This window comes from Procambarus clarkii, chromosome 16 (assembly GCF_040958095.1).
Source record: "Procambarus clarkii isolate CNS0578487 chromosome 16, FALCON_Pclarkii_2.0, whole genome shotgun sequence".
Taxonomy (NCBI): Eukaryota; Metazoa; Arthropoda; class Malacostraca; order Decapoda; family Cambaridae; genus Procambarus; species Procambarus clarkii.
In genome coordinates this window covers 24,614,248-24,635,630 of record NC_091165.1, presented here as the reverse complement: position 1 = coordinate 24,635,630, position 21,383 = coordinate 24,614,248, and the positions used below count along the sequence as shown (strand labels likewise).

At 37.4% G+C, this 21,383-nt stretch overlaps 1 protein-coding gene across 1 annotated transcript; it reads left to right on the top strand.

Moving 5' to 3' along the window:
- Positions 1-402: 402 nt before the first annotated feature.
- On the top strand, positions 403-20,842 carry LOC123760041 (OTU domain-containing protein 7B). Its single transcript, XM_069325316.1, is given in 12 exon segments — positions 403-525; positions 2,906-2,988; positions 3,867-4,450; positions 4,452-5,190; positions 7,401-7,574; positions 8,172-8,339; positions 10,915-11,046; positions 12,224-12,413; positions 13,042-13,168; positions 15,354-15,528; positions 16,578-16,753; positions 17,417-20,842. Coding segments are annotated over 11 exon segments (3,774 nt in total). The 5' UTR covers positions 403-525; positions 2,906-2,912; the 3' UTR covers positions 18,650-20,842.
- The last annotated feature ends 541 nt before the right edge of the window (positions 20,843-21,383 follow it).

The window sequence follows — 21,383 nt, the reverse complement described above, 5'->3', positions numbered from 1 at the left end:
CTGTGTTTGTATGTTTATTGCCTCATTCCGTCATACATGACCTATTTTTCAACATAACCTTGTGAAGTAATTGTATTATTGGAACCAACCCAATTATCTACAACTGACATCCAACGCGTTCTTTTAAGTAAATCTTTACGTCTAGTGTATTGAAAATTAAGTTTATTTTACCCCTCATAATATATTCACGATATGTAAATATAAATGTTATATCCAAAACTAAATTTAGGCACAACGAAACTAGTAAAACACAAACATGTTTGGGAACAATAATATGGCTGACAGACGCGAATCAGCTGATGGATGCGACAGCGGCGTCTACCCAGTCTGCCTGCTGCAATAATGACCTAGATCATCTTCACTGGGTGCTCCAAGCCTTACCTTACTCATAAGTGAAGGTAGAGTGCCATTATGCCTCCTTTACTAGTCTGTGACGCGCATTATTGGCAGCAAGTTGTACTGGTGTAAGGTTAGGCGGACTGTTCCCCGAGACTATCTACCACCAGGGAACTACGCTAGTGAAAGGTTAGGTGGGTTGGCCCTCATGGTGACCCAATACCACGGGACGACAACTGGCGTAAGACTAGATAGACCGTCCCTCTGGGTGACACACCCCCAGGGGACGATAACTGGTGTAACTCTAGATTGGCTATCCCTCTAGGCAACACATTCCCCAAGTGACGACAACTGGTGTAAGACTAGATAGACCGTCCTTCTGGGCGACACACCCCCAGGGGAGGACAACTGGTGTAAGACTAGATAGACTGTCCCTCTGGGCGACACTCCCAGGGGACGACAACTGGTGTAAGACTAGATAGACCGTCCCTCTGGGCGACACACCCCCAGGGGACACCTGGTGTAAGACTAGATAGACCGTCCCTCTGGGCGACACACCCCCAGGGGACGACACCTGGCGTAAGACTAGATAGACCGTCCCTCTGGGCGACACACTCCCAGGGGACGACACCTGGCGTAAGACTAGATAGACCGTCCCTCTGGGCGACACACCCCCAGGGGACACCTGGTGTAAGACTAGATAGACTGTCCCTCTGGGCGGCACACTCCCAGGGGACGACACCTGGCGTAAGACTAGATAGACCGTCCCTCTGGGCGACACACCCCCAGGGGACACCTGGTGTAAGACTAGATAGACCGTCCCTCTGGGCGACACACCCCCCAGAGGACGATACCTGGTGTAAGACTAGATGGGCTGTCCGTCTGGGTGGCACACCCCCAGGGGACGACACCTAGGGTGCTATCATCCGTGTGGCAGCCGTAATTGGTGAGCCTCGCGATCAGGCTGGGGCATGAGCTGTCATGAGTCACAGGTGTACACTTAGGTACTGTACTTAAGGCTCTGATAGGAGTGTGTTGGCCATGTATTTTCGTTTTCAATGTCACTTCGACCAAGGGCAGGATGTGTTTGTTGACGTGAGTGCCATCGTGTTAAGAGGGTGCAACACCTACTTCACTCTGTCTGTGGTTGTGTGGACCAGCTTGATGTTCATTACTAGCTTTAATGTAGCAATCATTGGTGACTGCACTTCTCATGGTAGAAAAACTCTTGTTGAATTTTACTTTAGGTCATTCATTTAATTATCATCAAGTTTTTTCTCAGCTCTTCTTAACCTTTTTACCATTAAAATAATTATGGGTCATACATTAGATAAACACACATGGATTTCATTGTCAATGAAAGGAAGTGATTTTAATCTTTGCTCTTGATGCTGGTAAAATAAGATAAACACAAAAGTGACTAAAAAATATATTTACATATGATTAGAATTAGCCTATTTATCACTATATCTTGCAGAACCCCTAGTTAATCTGGGGTCTATGGACCTCAGGTTAAGTACCTTCCGGTCTGAGAGAGAGAGAGAGAGATAGAGATCTGGCTCGTTGACCCACTTCCTTGCTATTGGTATCAGTTGTATTTATATCTCGCTGTTCGGTTTCTCTACATCCTGTTTTCTCACCTAATACAAAGCATTTTAAATTGATTTCTCCAAACCATCAAACTTGAGAGCTTTAGTAAAATTAAAGCACCGTAATATTGATGTTTTGCCAAACTTCAACCTCAGTAGATTAGGTGGGTTGCTTGGGCTTGAACATTTCTGATTTGTCAAATTAAATGCATTTTTTTTACAGTGTTGCATTGTGAGAATGAAGTTGCTCTATTGCACTTTTGAATTAACACTGCATATAAACTTTTTTTTTTCTCTCGACTCAATTGTCTACTTTTGTTAGTACTGTATTACAGTTCATTATGTACATTTAATGTTGCATGTGAACACTAAAGCTGTAATAAAAAGTTTAACGTGTTGAGATTGAACCTGTGCACAAGGATGTCGAATGTGTTGTGTAATTATGTAATATTACCAAAGTGTAGTTACAGAATAAGAGCAATATGTGTGAAAGCTTGCGTCATCCCTACACTCTGTTTTGTTATGTCAAGTGATATGTGATGTGAGATGATTTGTACATGTTTGCATGGTGATGTCCAGTATGTTGTGTGAGAGATTATACATGTGTGAATGGGGATGTCCAGTGTGTTGCATTGTATGGTAAAGTTGTCAGCCATTGGACACTTAATGAAGCGCCGATATTTGAACATATTGGCATTTCACTCATTTCCCAACATCAATACATAAGTTTAAACATGAATGCCTCTATATCATATTATCAACCATATCCATTCCATTGCATAATAAAAATATAATGTACTGTATATTGTTATCAGATTGAACCCCTGCAACATTTTCATCATGATCCCAAAAGTTGCCACAGTTTTGTGGTACAATATTTTGCATGTTACATGACATCCAGTGTGTTGTATGTGAAATTGTACTTGTGCATCGGGATGTTTGTTAGCAATGATAAAATTATATTTTGAATTATTCTGTAGGTGCGGGATGGAGGCAGAGAAAGTGACTGAGTTCATTTCCTACACACAAGCTGACCCAGTCCTCGCTCGACAAATTCTGCAGAGTAAGCTTTGTTGATTTCTTCATTACTGGACACAGTATTTCACTTTTTGCCAAAACATGTTTTCTCCTTACAATATATGCAGTATATAGTAAACTCTCAGTTATAACTACAAGTATGGGTAAACTACAGGCTCTACACTAAATGATTTTATGGCCTTCCTCTTTTTACAGGGTGATCAACACTTTGTTATTCACTTTGTTGGGAGTTTTCAGTATCTTTTCTGAGCTTGGCTTTCTCAATTGCTCCCCTAGCTACAGCTTTGGGTCTACCCAAATTAATACTAGCATGCCAGGCTCTGGGCAACATTTGACTCTACAAGAGAAGTAATTTTCCAAATGATTTTGTTCTGTAGTCTTGGGATGGGGAAACTAGTAGAAAGTTCACCTCAAACCACCACTGAGGGAAACTGCCCACTTTGAAACTACTCACCTACCTCTGAAAACTATCTTTGGGACAACATATTTCTTTACAATTTAATGTATGTACTGTACTTCATTAAGAATATTCATAATATTGTTTGTACTGTGAAAGATGATTTGCACTGGAAACAAGACTTAATTCCCTGGGTTGGCTATGGTCAAAACATATAGTACCTAGTTGCTGTCCATGTACATGTACTCATCACACCCTTTGTACTCATTTATTAACTACCTTTTTTGTATCCTGAGAAATTCTGAGTTGTGTATATTTTGATTGTCATATCTAAATATTTAATTTTACATGCATATGTTTTTAATCTTGTCTAGTTATGAGACTGGTATTTTAGTTAAAGCTATTTTTAACTTTTCTATCTAATTAACATTTAAAAGTTTTTTTTTTTTTTTTTTTTTTTTTTTTTTTTTTTTTTTTTACATAACTCAATATAAATTTATTTACAGGCGAGAACTGGGATGTTAAGGCTGCTGTACGGTTATTTTCGGTGCTAAGAGGGGCCAGTCCCTTTCATCACTCAGGGCCAGTGCGATCATCTCCACCCAACTTCAGTTCTTCAGTTAAACCTCCAGTAGCTCCTAAACCCATCTATGAGCATAAGCCCACTTATGACACCAGACATTTAGCTGAAGGAAGATCATCTAGTGGCTCCAAATTGGCACCTCTCCCACCGCCAAGAGTGAGAAAGGTGGGAGCCCTGCCCAAGCTCTATCATGAAGGACAGTCTGGGGTACCAATGTTAACACATGTTTTGCCTTCAGTGGGCCCAGATGTTCTTCCTGTAGCAAATATTTTAGTTGAGCCATACAGTAAGAGCATTAACACTACACGAGTCAATAGTTTACCACCCTTACAAAAATGCTGCGGCAGTGTGAACCGTTCTGTGAACTTCTGTCAAGGGCCGGATTTTTCTTCTTGTACAACCCCAGTGGCAACTTCTTCAGTGCCTAGTATAAATAAATATCCGTCAAAACCTCAAAGTGGAAGTGCAAAGAATGCGCTTCTTAAAGAAAAAGTTCGTGGCACATCCTGCAAGCTTCCTAGAAAGCCAAAGGAACTCTGTACATGATGGCACTTCCAGATCTTCCTCCGTACCACATAGCTCGACAATTCCTTCGCAAATAACTGTTAATAGTAGCTGTATAATAAGTGTCAACAATCCCAATAATAATACCAATAAAAACAATAATATATATTTAAATGACTTTTCACCATCTGTGAATGACTCAGGAACCCTTTCCACTGCAAGCCAGACAACGAACAGTGTTTACAATGCTTCATCTCACTCATCACCTTTGTCATATTCTATGCAGGCTGCTTCCAAAGACTCGCCATATTCATCATCAGCTGTGCCTTTTGTCACTGGTCCGTCAAGTGTGATTATCTCCTCAATCACTAGTAGTATTGATACAAATACAAGAGACTCCAAGTTAGTGCGAATTATAAATGTAGATTCCTCAAAAGACTACCTGTGTCCTCCTGGCTTTAAGGATAGAAGTGACCGAGAAGCTAATTGTGTATGTGACTGTCAGGAATCTCGCTTGCCAGAGAAAAATACTAATCATAAAGACCTTCCATTGACTGAAAATGTAACTAATAAAATTATAGATGGGGAGAGGTTTTCAAGTGATGAAACTGATTGTGTGTTGCGGCCTGAGGTGTCCAATCTTGTTAGCTCAGGGTCGGGACCTTCACTCTCTGCCCCATGTTCACCAGCCAAACCATTGCTGCGGAAAACAGAAGCTGTAGATTTGGAGGAGTATGATTATTGTAAGTATTTTCTATTTATGTAATTTTGTGTATTCATAACATTTCTTTTATAGGCTTTAATTTTAGGAAGGGCTCTATAAAGAGCTGTCTGAGTTAAGTGCTGGTCAAGCTAAGCCTGAGGTAGACAGCTCTCCGCAAGTTGAAGGGGCGCTTGGGAATCAGAGGTCAATCCAAAACTGAGAAAAAACCTACCAGAAAGCATGCAACTAAACAAGTCACTATCTGAAAAAAAATGAGATATCATCAGGCCAACGATCTTTGCCACAGTTTAAACTCTCTAACTATAATGCACCTGACTACCACAGGTGGTACCCCATTTCACCTGGAGTTTCAGGCAGCCTTAGCCCTCACTAATTCACCTTGCTGTAACTCAGAAGCTCAAAACCTTTAATGGGCACATACTCTGCTTCATGCTTTAGCTATGTGATGGTGGCTATCCCTGGAATGTTAGTTCTTCTGTAGGCCAGCCATTGTTTAATTGCAGCTTTATTTTAATTCTGCCCATATCCTTGAGTGTGTTTCTGGGTTCCTTGGTTGTGGCTCAATTCCATCCCATAGCAGATTTCCATGGTTTTACTTCCCTGCTACTTTTCAGTCAACAGGGTCAGCTTCAGATCTTGTTCGTGCATCTTTTTGGGTTCAATCTTTTTGGGTGCTTCTGGCAGTGACTAACCTTTCAGCTTCCCAGTTTCAAGGATTTTAGGGTTCTTAGTGGCCTGATGTCTAGTGGAAACCTTAGTTCCTAGGGTTTCTCCTTTCCCTGCATGGTTCAGCTTTGTTTTCCATATTCTGCTCACAGGCAAAGATCTCATTTCATGATTCCCCATACCTGGGTTTCCTGCCAGTTGGTTTCCTGGTATCACTTTGGACCTTTAGGTTTCAGTGAGGTGTTGGTACTGTGTGTCCATGCTCTTGTGTCTATCCTGGCTGCTTGGCTGCTATTTGGACTCTGGGCTTATTTTGGTAGCCTCTGTGTTAGAAAGTCTGCTTATGTCATGTCATTGGGTCAAGTGCATTAACTTTACTTCTCATTAGATGTGCAGCCCTACCTTAAATTTTGTCTTCCTCATAAGACAACATTGGACAGAAATCACAAATTACGGGTGAGTACTCCATTATAGATCTGATTTGGAGTTGTAGAAGGTATCCAAGCAGACTTGGATACCTGGTAGTATATCAGGATGCATCTTTGGCAGTCATCTTTGTGGTTAAGAGAAGGTTTGTAGGACTTTTAAGTCTTATGAGTGAAATTCTGTCTGTCATTTTGTACTTGAATAAATTACTGTATATCCAGTGATTCCTGAGCACATTAAAGACCCTACATGGAGAGCTACAAAATTTCCCTGACCATAAAATCTTGTGCAATGGACAAAGCAAATCATTTTGCTGCCCCTTGAGGAGCAGCAAAATAATCTACACAGAAAGGTGCTTTTCTTATATCTCAAAGCCCGATTTATTTTTACCCTGTATTTCAAACATACAGCAAGTTAAAGAAAATATATTACATAATTGTTTAATTTCCCCTCACCTTGAATGCATCGATCAAGAATATTTTAAATTGCCGACCACTCATATGCAGTAATGGATATCCACCATGGGGGGATCTTAACATTTGACAATACAGCTGCACACATGTTCATGTAGTATTACATTTTTTTGCTGTAACAATTTTTTCTTGTAACACCTATATTTTTCCCCCCTATAATATATTTAACAAATATCTGATCTGAATGCTCATAAGGTGTGGGGGAATACATTCTCATATAGTTTCAGGAAAAACTGCATGTGTCTAGCTCATTTTCATTTTAAAATCACTGTTTTATTATGTTGCTTCACAAATGTCATAACTTGTTCCATTTTTCTACCTTTTAGATGTTCTAGCACAAAGATATGCAAAACAGGACTTCAACTGAGACTAATGGAACCTAAATTTTGCATACAAGTTTAAAAGAGATACAGATATTAAACAAAATAATTTGAAAGGATCACATGAACATTTCCATTTTGCACTTTAGAAATAGTCGCTCATTATGGAGGTTCAGTTGTGTATAAAGGTTCATTCTATAATAACTTCTGCTCTAAATAAGAGAAGCACTTCTTTGTTGTACACTGTGTGTACTGTAGCTACTATTAATTTATGCTATACCCATTATGCCAAAGTAAGAATGAGTCCAGCTCAGTGTATAATACTTAATTTGTCTGTTTTTCAGACAAAAAATTGAGCCGAGGGATATCTAAGGCTACTGACAATGTAAATATTGTATCTAAGGCTCGGTCTGAATTTGCACAAGAGATCTGGGAAGCAATAGATTCCAGCCGTACTCCATTTTTCATAGAAACTCCTATTTTCACTTTTACATTACCAGACCTTAGCATATATTCAGGTAAGTTCAAGATTATTTTTGTCAACCTGTGTAAACTCTCCAAATGGTTTTTGTAAATTTCTTAGTAAAGTTGCTGCTCTCAAAATTTTAGCATCAAAATTTCATCTTAATTTGATCTACAGTATATATGAAATATTTAGCACTATTATATGTCAATATTTATGCAAAACAGTACTATAGCATGACTGTCAATGGGGGTTACTGACCTATATTGAAAGTGTATCTTTTTATCAAATAAAAGCTAATTGTTTTGCTGAAGGCACTGTGGAGGAGGAAGTTACCTGCTAAAATTTGTGTCACTGTACACAATTGAAGATGGAATCAGAAAGTATATATAGAGTAAATTTTTTGTTTTGTTCCTTTTCAAATCAACATACTGTATGCACATCTGCCCTTGATTGCTGTATTGAAGTGTTATTTGGGTAGACATAAGATACTAGAAGGCTATATGTATATACCTTATTTTCCTAAGATTCAGTTACAGCTAGTGTGAAAATTCATCATACTGTACTAAAATGTAACTGTTTAAAATGGGGTAAGAAATATGTGCTGCATTCACACTCTAAATTTGTATTTACAGAATATTATGTCTTGCAGATGAATTTCGCTTGTTTTTGGAGAGAGATCTGATTGAGACATCAACCTTGGTATCCCTGGAGGGTGCTGGACGCCTAAATTGGTGGGCTCTAATTGGCGCTTCCCAAAGGTTGTGGCCTTTGGCAACTACTGGTGATGGCAACTGTCTCCTGCATGCTGCATCACTTGGTAAGATAATGCCATATTTGTTTACATCATCATCTTGAGGTTATCTTGAGATGATTTCGGGGCTTTTTAGTGTCCCCGCAGCCCGGTCCTTGACCAGGCCTCCATCCCCAGGAAGCAGCCCGTGACAGCTGACTAACTCCCAGGTACCTATTTACTGCTAGGTAACAGGGGCATCAGGGTGAAAGAAACTCTGCCCATCGTTTCTCGCCGGCGCCCGGGATCGAACCCGGGACCACAGGATCACGCGCCCAGTGTTCTGTCCGCTCAGCCACCGGCTCCCGCTCCACATATTTCTGCTCTTTTCACCACCTTTATTAGGTTGGTTAAGGCATCTGCTTTGTAAAGTTGGAAAAGTATTGCAGAAGAGTTAAAGGTAGTGTATTTATAATGACAGCTTCTTTCATAACACTTTGTGCACCAGTAGTAGCATTATGGAAAATCTGTGCCACAGCATTGTCAAATAATTATATATAAATGTGAGGTATTGTTCCTCTACATGTTATTATTCTCTTTTTAACTAATGTCCATTCTCAATTTCAGACATTAATGACCTAGTAAACAGATTGATAAGCATTAGAATCTCATAAAAAAAAATTGTCATTTACTGTAGTGTAAATAAAAGAAAATGGTTTTCTTTGTAATTCTGCCTGTGGTTAATTTATATTGGATTATGAGCATGGTACCTTATTGTATTTGAATGGGTTAATTTACTGATATACATGAGTTTCAGAAAATATTCAGTTGTCATTTAACTACTTAGTTATTTGATGTGGCTTTCTGGATACTCTTGTCTCTTTCAGTGGGCCTATTCAGGCTCTTCTAACCATTTGTTCTCCAGGCTGGTCAGATATTCTCTTCTACTATTTGTCCTCCAGGCTGGTCAGATATTCTCTTCTACTATTTGTCCTCCGGGCTGGTCAGATATTCTCTTCTACTATTTGTCCTCCAGGCTGGTCAGATATTCTCTTCTACTATTTGTCCTCCGGGCTGGTCAGATATTCTCTTCTACTATTTGTCCTCCAGGCTGGTCAGATATTCTCTTCTACTGTTTGTCCTCCGGGCTGGTCAGATATTCTCTTCTACTGTTTGTCCTCCGGGCTGGTCAAATATTCTCTTCTACTATTTGTCCTCCGGGCTGGTCAGATATTCTCTTCTACTATTTGTCCTCAAGGCTGGTCAAATATTCTATTCTACTATATGTTCTCCAGGCTGGTCAAATATTCTCTTCTACTATTTGTCCTCTGGGCTGGTCAGAGATTCTCTTCTACTATTTGTCCTCCGGGCTGGTCAGAGATTCTCTTCTACTATTTGTCCTCTGGGCTGGTCAGATATTCTTTTCTAATGTTTTGTCTACAAGGCTTGTGAAATATCATCATCTGTTTTGAGGTTCAGATTTTTTAACACTCTCTGTGCTGAATAGTGTAAGTACAATTTTGTACATAGACTAGGTGCTTTAGTTAGGTTTAGTTTAGTTAATATGCATAATATACAAAAGTATTGATAAGATATATTGAGCAGTATGCTCAGTGTAAGGGTATGAGATTGGAAGCCGTACCTGTGAGTACAGACTAGCAAATCCCGTTCTTACTTCCTTATAAATAATGGAAGGGATGTATATGTGTGTGTATGTATTGTTGAGATTAAGAGGGATGCTTTTCAGCAAACATAAGCTTTTGGGGTGAATTGACTATTTGATCCACACAAACTGGGACTTAAGGTTGCCATGTTATCCTACACTTCCCTGGTGAACTATAAAGGTAGCATGGGCTTTAACAATACAAGGTCCTGGCACTTAAACACTTTACACATGGGGACCAAGGTTGGTGGGTTATAGACCAGGTGTTAAAGAAATCTGAGGGAATGAATCAAAATAACTCAAAACACCACTTACACACAAGGTTCTATAAATAAACTTAGTTTTAAAACTGCCTATCACTAATGCAGAGAAGGAGCATCGCTATAGCACATAAGAGATACAATGCACTTATCGTTATTGTAGGAGACCATCGCACATCACACAAGTGACGACGCGCCTACCCTTCGTCCTGCCCACAACAGAGTTCATGAGACTGCTAGCGCATCTGTGTCTAACCGCATGGTTCCAATAATGTTTCATATACACTTGTGTCCCTAAAATAGTTCATTTGTATGTCTCAACATTTAACACTATTGTTTCTATATATTTTCCAGCACTGAATATACTTTTTAAACATGTATTTTCTTTGCTGTTTACACTGTTCTGGGGATAACACTTTCCTTCTGTGACAATGCTCTGCACATTTGCAGAACTGACTATTGTACGGGCAGGGATTCTAGATGCAAGAGTTCAACAAGAGTTCTAGATTGTTTTTCAACATTTAACACTGTTGTTTCTGTGTCTCTCTACTGAGTTGTACCCTTCACAAGGGTCTCTCTCTTACATCAGTATGATTGGTAATACCTGTACATCTTTCAATATGTACAAAACTGCTTATTTAAGATTTAGATAAAATGTGAAGTATGCATTTTCTTAGTGTGGCTTGAGGATGAACTGCAATAGTGTTGGTTAATAATCTCTAACCTTTATTCATTTTAGGAATGTGGGGGTTTCATGACCGTTTGCTAACCCTTCGCAAAGCTTTACATGAATTTTTAACCCGAAGTCAATTTAGTCGTCCACTGTGGCGGCGATGGCGGTGGCAAGTTGCACAGCAGAACAGGGAGACAGGTAAGGACTGTAACTTTAGAATTAATGAAGTAGTCCTTGTTTTGATTTTTTGACCGGGTCTGCAGGTTTGTTAATGAGTCACCCTTCATTATCTATAAAATTAGATAAAGTAGAGAAGTAAAGGGCTGTAAAAAGGAAGCTGTTTCTTCTTTTACTTATATTACTCACATATGGCCCATGTCATTGACTACATTAATACTACAACACAGCTGCTGACCTGCAAGGCACTCTCAAACTATATACCATTTAAAAAAAAAAAGTGTGGATTTTAAATGTATTTTTATCATTAATGTATTCTAGTTTGTCATCTATGTATACGTATGAGAGAGAATGGCTGATGTTTGTCTTTGTCCAAGGTTGGAGGCCAGATGCTTGGTGCTAATCCCACTCAATTTTCACACACGAATTTAGTGGGGGTATGGAGTCTCACAGACCAGTTGGAGTCAGCTCCTGTACCATACTTTTAGGAAATATTGGCATCTAACCCAATTTTCATGAAGTCCAGCCTGAAATATTGGTTGTGCTGTTGTAGACTTACATCAGCTTTTTGTTATATAATTTATCTGAGAGGGAGAGAGAATGATTGAAAGAATTATGGTACATTGCCCAGCTCTAATGATTTATGAAATATACTTGACAAGGGTTAAATAAGTTCCTCTTTACATTTTTTTAAGAACTGAGCACAATCTTTATTGGGATCTGTGGGTTGGTTTGATTTTAGTTTTATATTTGTTTACTTCGTCACCGTTGGCTTACTACTGTATTAGTTTGTTAATTTCTTTGGTAGTGTGAAAATAACAAGATTAGCAGCCTTTTAATGTATACACACAAAATTTTACCAAATATTGGATGCACATATTGACAATTTACTTATCTAAGGCACATATAAAATAATTCTTTAGAGCATAAAATGCAACATAAAATTTTATAAACTATAGTGTCTGGAATCAATTATTTTCTGTTCTATCCAAACAGAAATCAACTCTATATAACCTTTCCTACATTGCCTTTAGTAATTTTGAGTGCCATAAATATGTCTTTAACAAAAACAATTTCTTGCATAAATACATTATTGAGTATACAGAGCACCTCTTGCACTGCAAGAGGTTATATGGTTCAAGAATTTTAATGTTTACTATTCATCTGCAAACTTTGCTGTTATCAGGTATTTTCACAGGTTTGGTGTATAGTAATGAAGAGTGGGAAACAGAATGGGCAAATGTTCTTCGGTTGGCCTCTAGTGCTCCGCGTGGCAGCCAAGACAGTGGTGGAGAGGGCAGCTCTGACAGCAGTCAGAAAACAAAAGGGCAAACCAACACATGTTCTAAGGCTGATTCTCCCCCTGCATGCAAGAGATTAAGTAATGGGTAAGGACTTTAATATTTCTTAAGAATTTTGGGCTTTAGTACACGTGTGATTTTACATGTTACAAATATCTAATACACTTATCATTTATAAATAAATTATTTACAAATATTGCATTACTGTACTGTGTGTCAAGTGTCATTTTTTGTACACTGAGGAAAAGTTTGAATCTCATTATTCATTAGCAATTGCTGGATGGAGGTTGAGAGTGGGAACTCAATGTGAGGCCTGATTCTCTGTGTCACCCAAATGTGTTGTTGAACTAGTTGGTAAACTATAATAAAAAAATATGACAAATTTTGACTTTGAGGTCAAGTACTGTTGAGATAGTATTTAATGTTGAGTGTTTACTTATGAAGTGATGGCTTGTTACTTATTTATTTTGTGTCCACAGAATTATGGTGGATATACAATTCTTTGCATATAATATAGTGCTACTACCTTAGGGACCTTTTCTGAATCGACTACTTCAGTGGTAGCTCCTGTCTCCTGAACGTTCATATCCAGTAACAAACATGTTTGTGTTGCAGCCAGTTTTTGGGCTGGCCTAGTACGTACTGTATTTGATGTAATCAGAGATATGTACCAATGAACATTTGAGCAAGACTGTACTGTAATATATTGTTTCAGATTTCAAACAAGCCAAAGTGAAGAATGCACAGGACATGTTTATGAGAGCTTAGAAGAGATACATGTATTGGCTTTGGCCCATGTCCTTCGACGACCTATTATTGTGGTAGCTGACATAACCCTGAAGGTAATTAATATACAATATTGCAAGACAGTATTTTGTATGTCCATCTTTTTTAGAAGTTTTCATTTTGTGTATTTTGTAGTAGCCCACTGAGGTGGTATTCTCCAGTACAAGGATAGGCTTGTATGCTCCATATATTTTGTTTGCAGGAAGAGCAAGTAGTATTTGGAGCTGCATACCTTATAACCAATTGTCCTTATGTTGTTTTGAAAATTGGGTCATTATTGCTATGGTTTATATGAAATCCAATATATTAGTTTTTTATAGGAAAATCATAGTTGCTGGTGAATATTATGCAATATATGTAGACAGAGCCACCTGTTGTTGAAAATGATGCACATAATAGGATTAGGGCTGGTATTGGTAACATAGTAGACAGGATGGACAACACTTTTTCCAGTAATGGGAATAAGCTTTTTGTCTGGCTCTCAGTTGTATGAAATTATGTTGGTATGGGTTAGTATGAGGAACTAATAAATAATTTCAATTTAATGATCTTAAAGCACTCGTGTGTAAAGTAGGTTGATCTAATAGCAGACATGACTTTAACATACTCAATACCGTAGGCTATATGGTTGAATGTTGGATTAGGGGGTTACAAACATTTCCATGTAGATAGAACAGATAGGAAAGGTACAGAAGTGGTAATATTTGTGAGGTAGGATCAGAAATGCAGCATTAAACAAAAGCAAGAGAAAGACTGATGACCATTTAGAAACTATTTGGGTAGAAGTGGCTGATGGCAAAAAAGCTCTTAATCTGAGAAGTATATAGGTATGAAGATCTTGATTAAGTAGGAGGCAGACTCATCTGAACAGAATTGACCATCCAGACAGGTCAACTTTTCACCTTAGTGTATTGTAGGGTCTTTTAAACATTCCCACCAGGTTATACTGGGGCAAGGGAAACACTGAAGAAGACTATCCATCCTGGAAACGCCTCCAGAAGGTTCATTCACCTATGTTTATATCTCCCTTCTGAGTACTACTCAATCTCAGAGAGACAGCATGTAGCACACTGCTAACTGTTAGTTAGCCTGCTTGCCTGGCCATTGCCTCCCACATCTTTTAGATGTCAGCCAGCATATGTCAACAGAGTAGCTAGGAGATGAACACCTTACGTTGCATCTGACTTGTAAGGTTTTGTTTTATTAGCCATTGCTGTAAATAATCGTTTGGTTAAGTTCCATGCTCTTTCACTTTATTGGTTTTGTCTCATTTACTGTTGAGTTGGGGGTTGCATTTTGAATGCATCTGCTTCAATTTTTTTTCTTGGCCAAGAATGAAATATGCTTCTTCTAGAGGGGCCTAATCTTTGTGTATATATTTTTGTTGTCAGGCTTTTATTCGTCATGATCTTTGTCTACTGGCAGTCTAGTGTTGAATACCTATGATATTGAAGACTGCCAAGGTTCACTACCTTGCCAGTAAGGAGGTTCAACCTCCTTACTGTAATTAGTTGCAGTAAGGCACACTTGTCTCGGTTGCATTGCAGAGTGCAGTAGTTAAATTTCGTCAGCCATGTAGATATCCACATAGCATTCTTCTCTGCAGTGTATTATGCATACATGTGGGTTCAGGGGGATTTTGGGAATGAACCACATACTGTACTAGCATCTTGGTACCATTACTAAGGTAACAACTTTGTGACCTGCTCAAAAAGATGCTTTTTAAGAGCACTTGGAATTAATTGTCTGATATGATACAGGTAGTAAGATTACAGATGTGAACATTTGTTCAAATGGAGTAACTTGCTTCCAACCATGATAAATCATCCTAATCTAACATGATTTAGTTACAGTATCAGGTAGAGTTATCAAATTTTTACTTGCTCCTTCCAATTAGTTATGCTTTAATGTATAAGTTAAGCTACATTAAGTTATGTTTGGTTAGGTTAATGCTGAGTTAGTTTAGGTTAGGTGGCAACTGGAACAAGAGAATTGACAATGAATATCATAAGCAGCAATTTTTTCGATTTAAAGCAAATGTTTAGATTTTGGTTGTATTTATATCATTAATGCCCTTCATTTATTTTTTCTTATTGGCAAAAAAAATGACTGAACCTTGTTTGACTTGTCATTAGGTTCACCCAAATGCTCAACATAGCAACAAGTGAATTTTTTTTTGTCTTCTAACTTGTGTTTTTGATATGCTTGTAAAATTTTCAGACACATGTATGTCTTTATTAGGATGTCAGTGGTGAACCATTAGCTCCCATCCCTTTTGGTGGGGTATACCTTCCCTTGGAGTGTCCTCCACGCGAGTGTCAACGCTCTCCGCTGCTTTTGACGTATGACGCTGCTCATTTCTCTGCTCTGGTTGTTATGGAAACACAGGCAGAATGTAGTGCCTCTCAGCTTCCTGGTAAGATTCATTAAATAGATTTTTAATTTTCCCCTCTCATATTTGCTAATTTCTTTCAGGATTGCAACCTGAGCAGGATGTTGAAATGACAATTTGTCTTTTAAATATCATCACTTCATCTGTCTTAGAGACTATATATCATACTTTAAGTATATTCATACATTTTTCAGAAATCATATGTATTACAGTACACTGTTTTTGTTTTAGCAGTTTTATTCAGGTATCTGCTATGTGTCACTTTGCCCTTCATGTAATCATCTATTTACTATTCTCTTTCCAAGCCAAATAAAGAATTTAAATTGGAATATTTTGTCTCTGCTTTGAAAGATCCACATTTTTGCCTGGCTTTAGGATCAGACTTATCTCACGGACTGATGAAACAGGTGTACCCATTTTCATTACTGCTCCCCCCCCCCCCCCTGGCATTTTTCATTCATGATTCATTGACGAGTCATCAGCTACACACATCTTTGTGTTACAATAGCTCATTAGTGCATTAATCAGTCCAAAATGTTTTCAAATCGATTTACTAACTACTATTTGTGTGTGTTGATGGTATATATCACACACAAGATAATGGTTATAATTTTTTTTTTAACTACTGTATTCACAAGACCACTAATGTCTGAATATGGTTGTGTGAAAATTAATCTTCTTAGTCTATAAATAGTTTTACAAACTGAAAAGGATTATAAATCTTTTACAAATTTTGGTAAGTTTAGTTGTGTCTCTAAACACCGACATTATTCATCAACAGCATTTTCTTTTTGTGTCGTACTAAAGAAACTTAGTTTCTAGTAATTTTTATTTATAAAGATTGATATTCTTGCCCTATAAACAGGTTTGAAATATGAAAATGTTAATGACAGAGTACTTAGGTTAATATTGTCAGTATGCCATCCTGTTATCAGTGGGGGTATAAAACTGTGTGTTATCTACAGGCTTATTATTTTGCAACTTGCTGAGCAAGCTACCTTTCTAGTTATGTTAAGAATATCTTTTATGTTTTTTAAGCTAAGCCTTTTAAAGGTATTTTTTTTATGCTACAGCTGTGGTTCCCTTGACTGACTGTTGCCATGAGCTGCTACCTATCCAATTTGTGATTGACCCAGGGGAAGACTTTGTGTGGGGACAAGATGACCAAAACCCAATAATTGTACAGAAGCTCACCATAACTAATCATGATCAAGTTGGACTCCTCAATGAATATCTTGATGTAACCCAGGTTAGATTTTTTGGTATACCCAGTAAGGATACCTTACAGTTTTACTATAACTATTAACTAATATATATATATATATATATAATATATTTTTTTTTTTTTTTTTTTTTTCTGAGCTTAAACTCAAGTGTTTGTTTAGGCAAGTGTTTAGCTCTTCCTTGGGCACTAATGAAACTGCATAGAATATAAATATAGATTCTTTATGAAAATGGTGAGTCCTCTGAGGTATTGCAATAAACTATAATAGTACATTTATACTAACATTTCACCTCAAAAGACACCTTGACAAGAAACTCGTCCTTCTCAGTGTTAGGGGCCAGTGTTATACAAGTCATACATACATAGGGCCAGAGTTACACAAACCATACAAGTTTTGTTAAGTCATACAGAAACAAGTTTTAAAAAATAGTTTATAGATTAACAACTATAGATTAGGAAGGGGGGGGGGGGAAGCAAAGGAGAGAAGGGGGAATGTGGAGAGAGGTGGATGGAGATGATGGTGATGGGGAATAGAGAGGAGGGATTGGAGAAGAGGTACCTGAGCATGGCTGTGTGCACTTCAGTTAATGTTGCAATATATACAATACGTTACATATCAATTTAAATATCATTAATAATAAATATTTTAACTTGCACTTTCAAGCATTGGTCACTTTTCCTTGGCAGGTGCCAATCCCACCAGGTTATCTTGAGGCTTGTCAGGCAGTGGACGAAGCCGACTCACCTGAGAATTATCACCCAGAGATTGAGAAAAAATCTTCAGAGTCAAGTTTTGACTCTGATGAAGGCCCTCCATTCATAGATGGAGCAAGTGGGATTTTTGCAAGTAAAAGCAAGGCCTCTAAGCAGCTACAAACGGTTGCAAAGCAATTTGGAAGTATTGGTAAGACAATGTCAAAAAAGATTAAAAAGAATTTTGGTACTTTGTCAAAACTGGGTCGGACTGGGTCATTTAAGAAAAAAGACGAATATATAAAAACTTGCAGTGTGACAAAAAATGGCCGCATGCTGAAAGTTTCCACACATCAGAATTACATTTTAGCAGCTATGATTCACACTGAAAAGCGCCATGCATACCAAGAAGAAATGGTGCGCAACTATCTCAATACTGCACGTCGTAGGTTTGAAAAGGATGCAGAATTGAAGAAGAGACAAGAGGAGGAGATAAAGCAATTAAAACTAGAACAGTTGGAGCATCAATCTGAAATGGAAGGCCCTGTGCAGTGTATTAATCCTGGCTGCAACATGTATGGCACAGCACTTACATCTTACATGTGCTCATCGTGCTTTTCCAAGCAAAAAGAGCAAGAGCAAAAGTACAAGCGACAGACAACAGGCAATCTAAATTCCCCCAAATCAACACATTTCCGGGCTGATGGGCCACAGTATGGGGCTGGGAAGTCCAAATTTTATGCTGAGCTGGATGCTGCATCAGCATCAGATGCATCAAAAATTCCAGTTATCCAACCTTTGTCCTCTAAAAAAGATGGTACATTATATTTATCTAATTCTACTTTCTACAGTGATAGTTCTACAGTTCCTAGCTATAACATTGCTAAATCTCAGTCTGCTGGTCCAACCAATGTTAGCTCTGTATGCACCAATACTCATTCAGTGGAACCAGATTTGCCCTTGCAGCTTTCACCTGCTACTGTCATAACAACCACAATGGGCTGCCAGAGCTCAGAAACCTTTACACCTGTTGCTATAGATGATGTGAATGTCAGTGTCCGAGGAGAGGACAGGTCTGACAGTCCATCACAGCCTTGTCTAACACGAGACTGTAAGTTTTATGGAAGTTGTTCAACCGGTGGATATTGCTCTCGGTGTTACCAGGAAAATAACAGCAAAGGTCACAAAAATGTGATGGTGCAGCAGATAAAGTCTGTCCAACTATAGGCTTTCGCCACTTAATGTCGTGTGCTTTAATTTAACATTGAATGTTTATTGTTTTGACAGTTTTGGTGTTTAACCCCCATTTATAGAATTGTTTAGGTATATTTTATCTAGTCATAGTGCCATAATTATTGAGAGTTCTGTTAAATGTTTAACCCAGTGATGTTTTTAGTAAAAGTGAAAATGCACTTACCTTAACATTTGTTGAGGATAGATGTGCCTTTGATACATAAAGATGCAGTAACAATTTCCTCAGATTAGCAGGGAGTGTGGAATGATAGAAAATACCAAGGTTCTTGTGGTAATAAAAAGGAAAATAGTGTACAGAACAGTGGTAATTGGGTCAAGGTGCCTAGTTTCAGTGGTACTGAAATCTTAAAGAAGAAGCCCATCATAGATGGATACTGTATTGTGATTTTTAGAAAGTTGAGCAAAAATAATTATCTCATTTGGGATTGAATGTGTTGTGCATTGTTACAACATTTTGTTTTCATCAGGTAGCAAATTAAAATGAATTGCCATACTGGTATGGTATTGTAAATGTGCATATACAAAGGTATGTTAATTCTGCATTAAATTTCATCTCTACATAAGATTAGTAGTAATTGGAATTATTCGCTAGAAGCAGCAGCTCATGTTTAACATGAGTTTTAGTACTTTATATACTCTACATATTACATTTTGACAGCATATTATTTTTTCCAACATTTCATTTTATTTGCATTTTACTTTTAAAATAAGGTTATGAGTATTGATTTATTATCAATAAATGGAAAATTCTTAATTTGTTAAATGACCATTTGAAAAAGAAATTTATCTTTTCAGTAAGGTACTACGTATATATGTTATATTATTAATTTTCTTAAATATGTTAATCTTCTTGCAACCCATTTACCATACCCATTCCTCTCTCTATTTTATGTTAAGGATATACACCCTAACCTACTTGAAAATGTTAATAATTTAAGATATGTAATTAAGATAGCATGGTAAAATGAGAAGGCATATCCACAGTTGTTGGTGAAGTCTCATTTGAATTTGTGTAACCTGCATGACATCCATTATTGTTGTGTATTTTACAAGGGTATACATACATTTATACATTTCACCAACAAGTGCTGTAATAACACTAGCAAATTCTCAAGTGACAGCTAAAAACATTGATTGCATTTGATGAATTTTGACTGTCAAATATAACTGCTATTATATTTTACAGGACAGCATGAAATCATGTCCAGTTATTAATATCTTGAGATAGTGAGGAACACTACAAATGGTCATTAATGGGCTTAACGGCAGCAAAGGCAGGCGTTTGGGACGAGAGGATCCTAACCAAGAGAGGAATGGGTTGATGCAAATTAATCTGGTGCACTATTACTACCTCCAGTTGAATGTCATTTAGGTTTATAAAGGTATATTTTGTATTAACATTGATTATCAACTGTGGTTTTTTAAAGAATTAGTTTGCATATCAAGAATTATGTGTGTGTGTGTGTGCATATTTTCAATTGTTAATGATTGGTATTACAGTCCTTTGGATTTGGTGATGTGAGTGTAAAATATATATATATATATTTTCTTACTGTATTGTGCTGCCTAAAGTGAATATAATATTAAGGCAGGCATCTCAGTAGCTTAGATGTATGCAATTGCAATTGGTAGGCATACATGTAATGGACTATTGCATCTTGTCTCACTAATTTTCTTCACCATGTAGATTCTTTGAGAGAATTTTAGCAAATGCCCAAGCAATCTTTCATTATATGATACAATACCGTATGTGTGTGTATATAAATATATGCATGTGTAGTTACAAGATGAGAGCTATGCTCATGGTGTCCCATCTTCCCAGCACTCTGTCATATAACGCTTTGACATTTCTGACGGTTTTGGCCTCCACCACATTCTCACCCAACTTGTTTTAACCGTCTACCACTTTGTTTGCGAAAGTGAATTTTCTTATATTTCTTCGGCATCTTTGTTTAGTTAGTTTAATTCTATGACCTCTTGTTCTTGAAGTTCCAGGTCTCAGGAAATCTTACCTATCAATTTTATCAATTCCTGTTAATACTTTGTACGTAATGATCATTTCGCCTCTTTTTCTTCTATCCTCTAGTTTTGGCATATTTAATGCCTCTCCTCGTAGCTCTTGTCCTTCAGTGTGTAAGTGTGTGTGTGTGTGTGTATGTACGTATGTGTATATATATATATATATATATATATAATATATATATATATATATATATATATATATATATATATATATATATATATATATATATATATATATATATATATGTGTCGTACCTAGTAGCCAGAACGCACTTCTCAGCCTACTATGCAAGGCCCGATTTGCCTAATAAGCCAAGTTTTCATGAATTAATTGTTTTTCGACTACCTAACCAACCTAACCTAACCTAACCTAGCTTTTTTTGGCTACCTAACCTAACCTTACCTATAAATATAGGTTAGGTTAGGTTAGGTAGGGTTGGTTAGGTTTGGTCATATATCTACGTTAATTTTAACTCCAATAAAAAAAATTGACCTCATACATAGAGAAAAGGGTTGCTTTATCATTTCATAAGAAAAAAATTATAGTAAATATATTAATTCAGGAAAACTTGGCTTATTAGGCAAATCGGGCCTTGAATAGTAGGCTGAAAAGTGAGTTCTGGCTACTAGGTACGACATATATATATATATATATATATATATATATATAATAAAATTGAACATA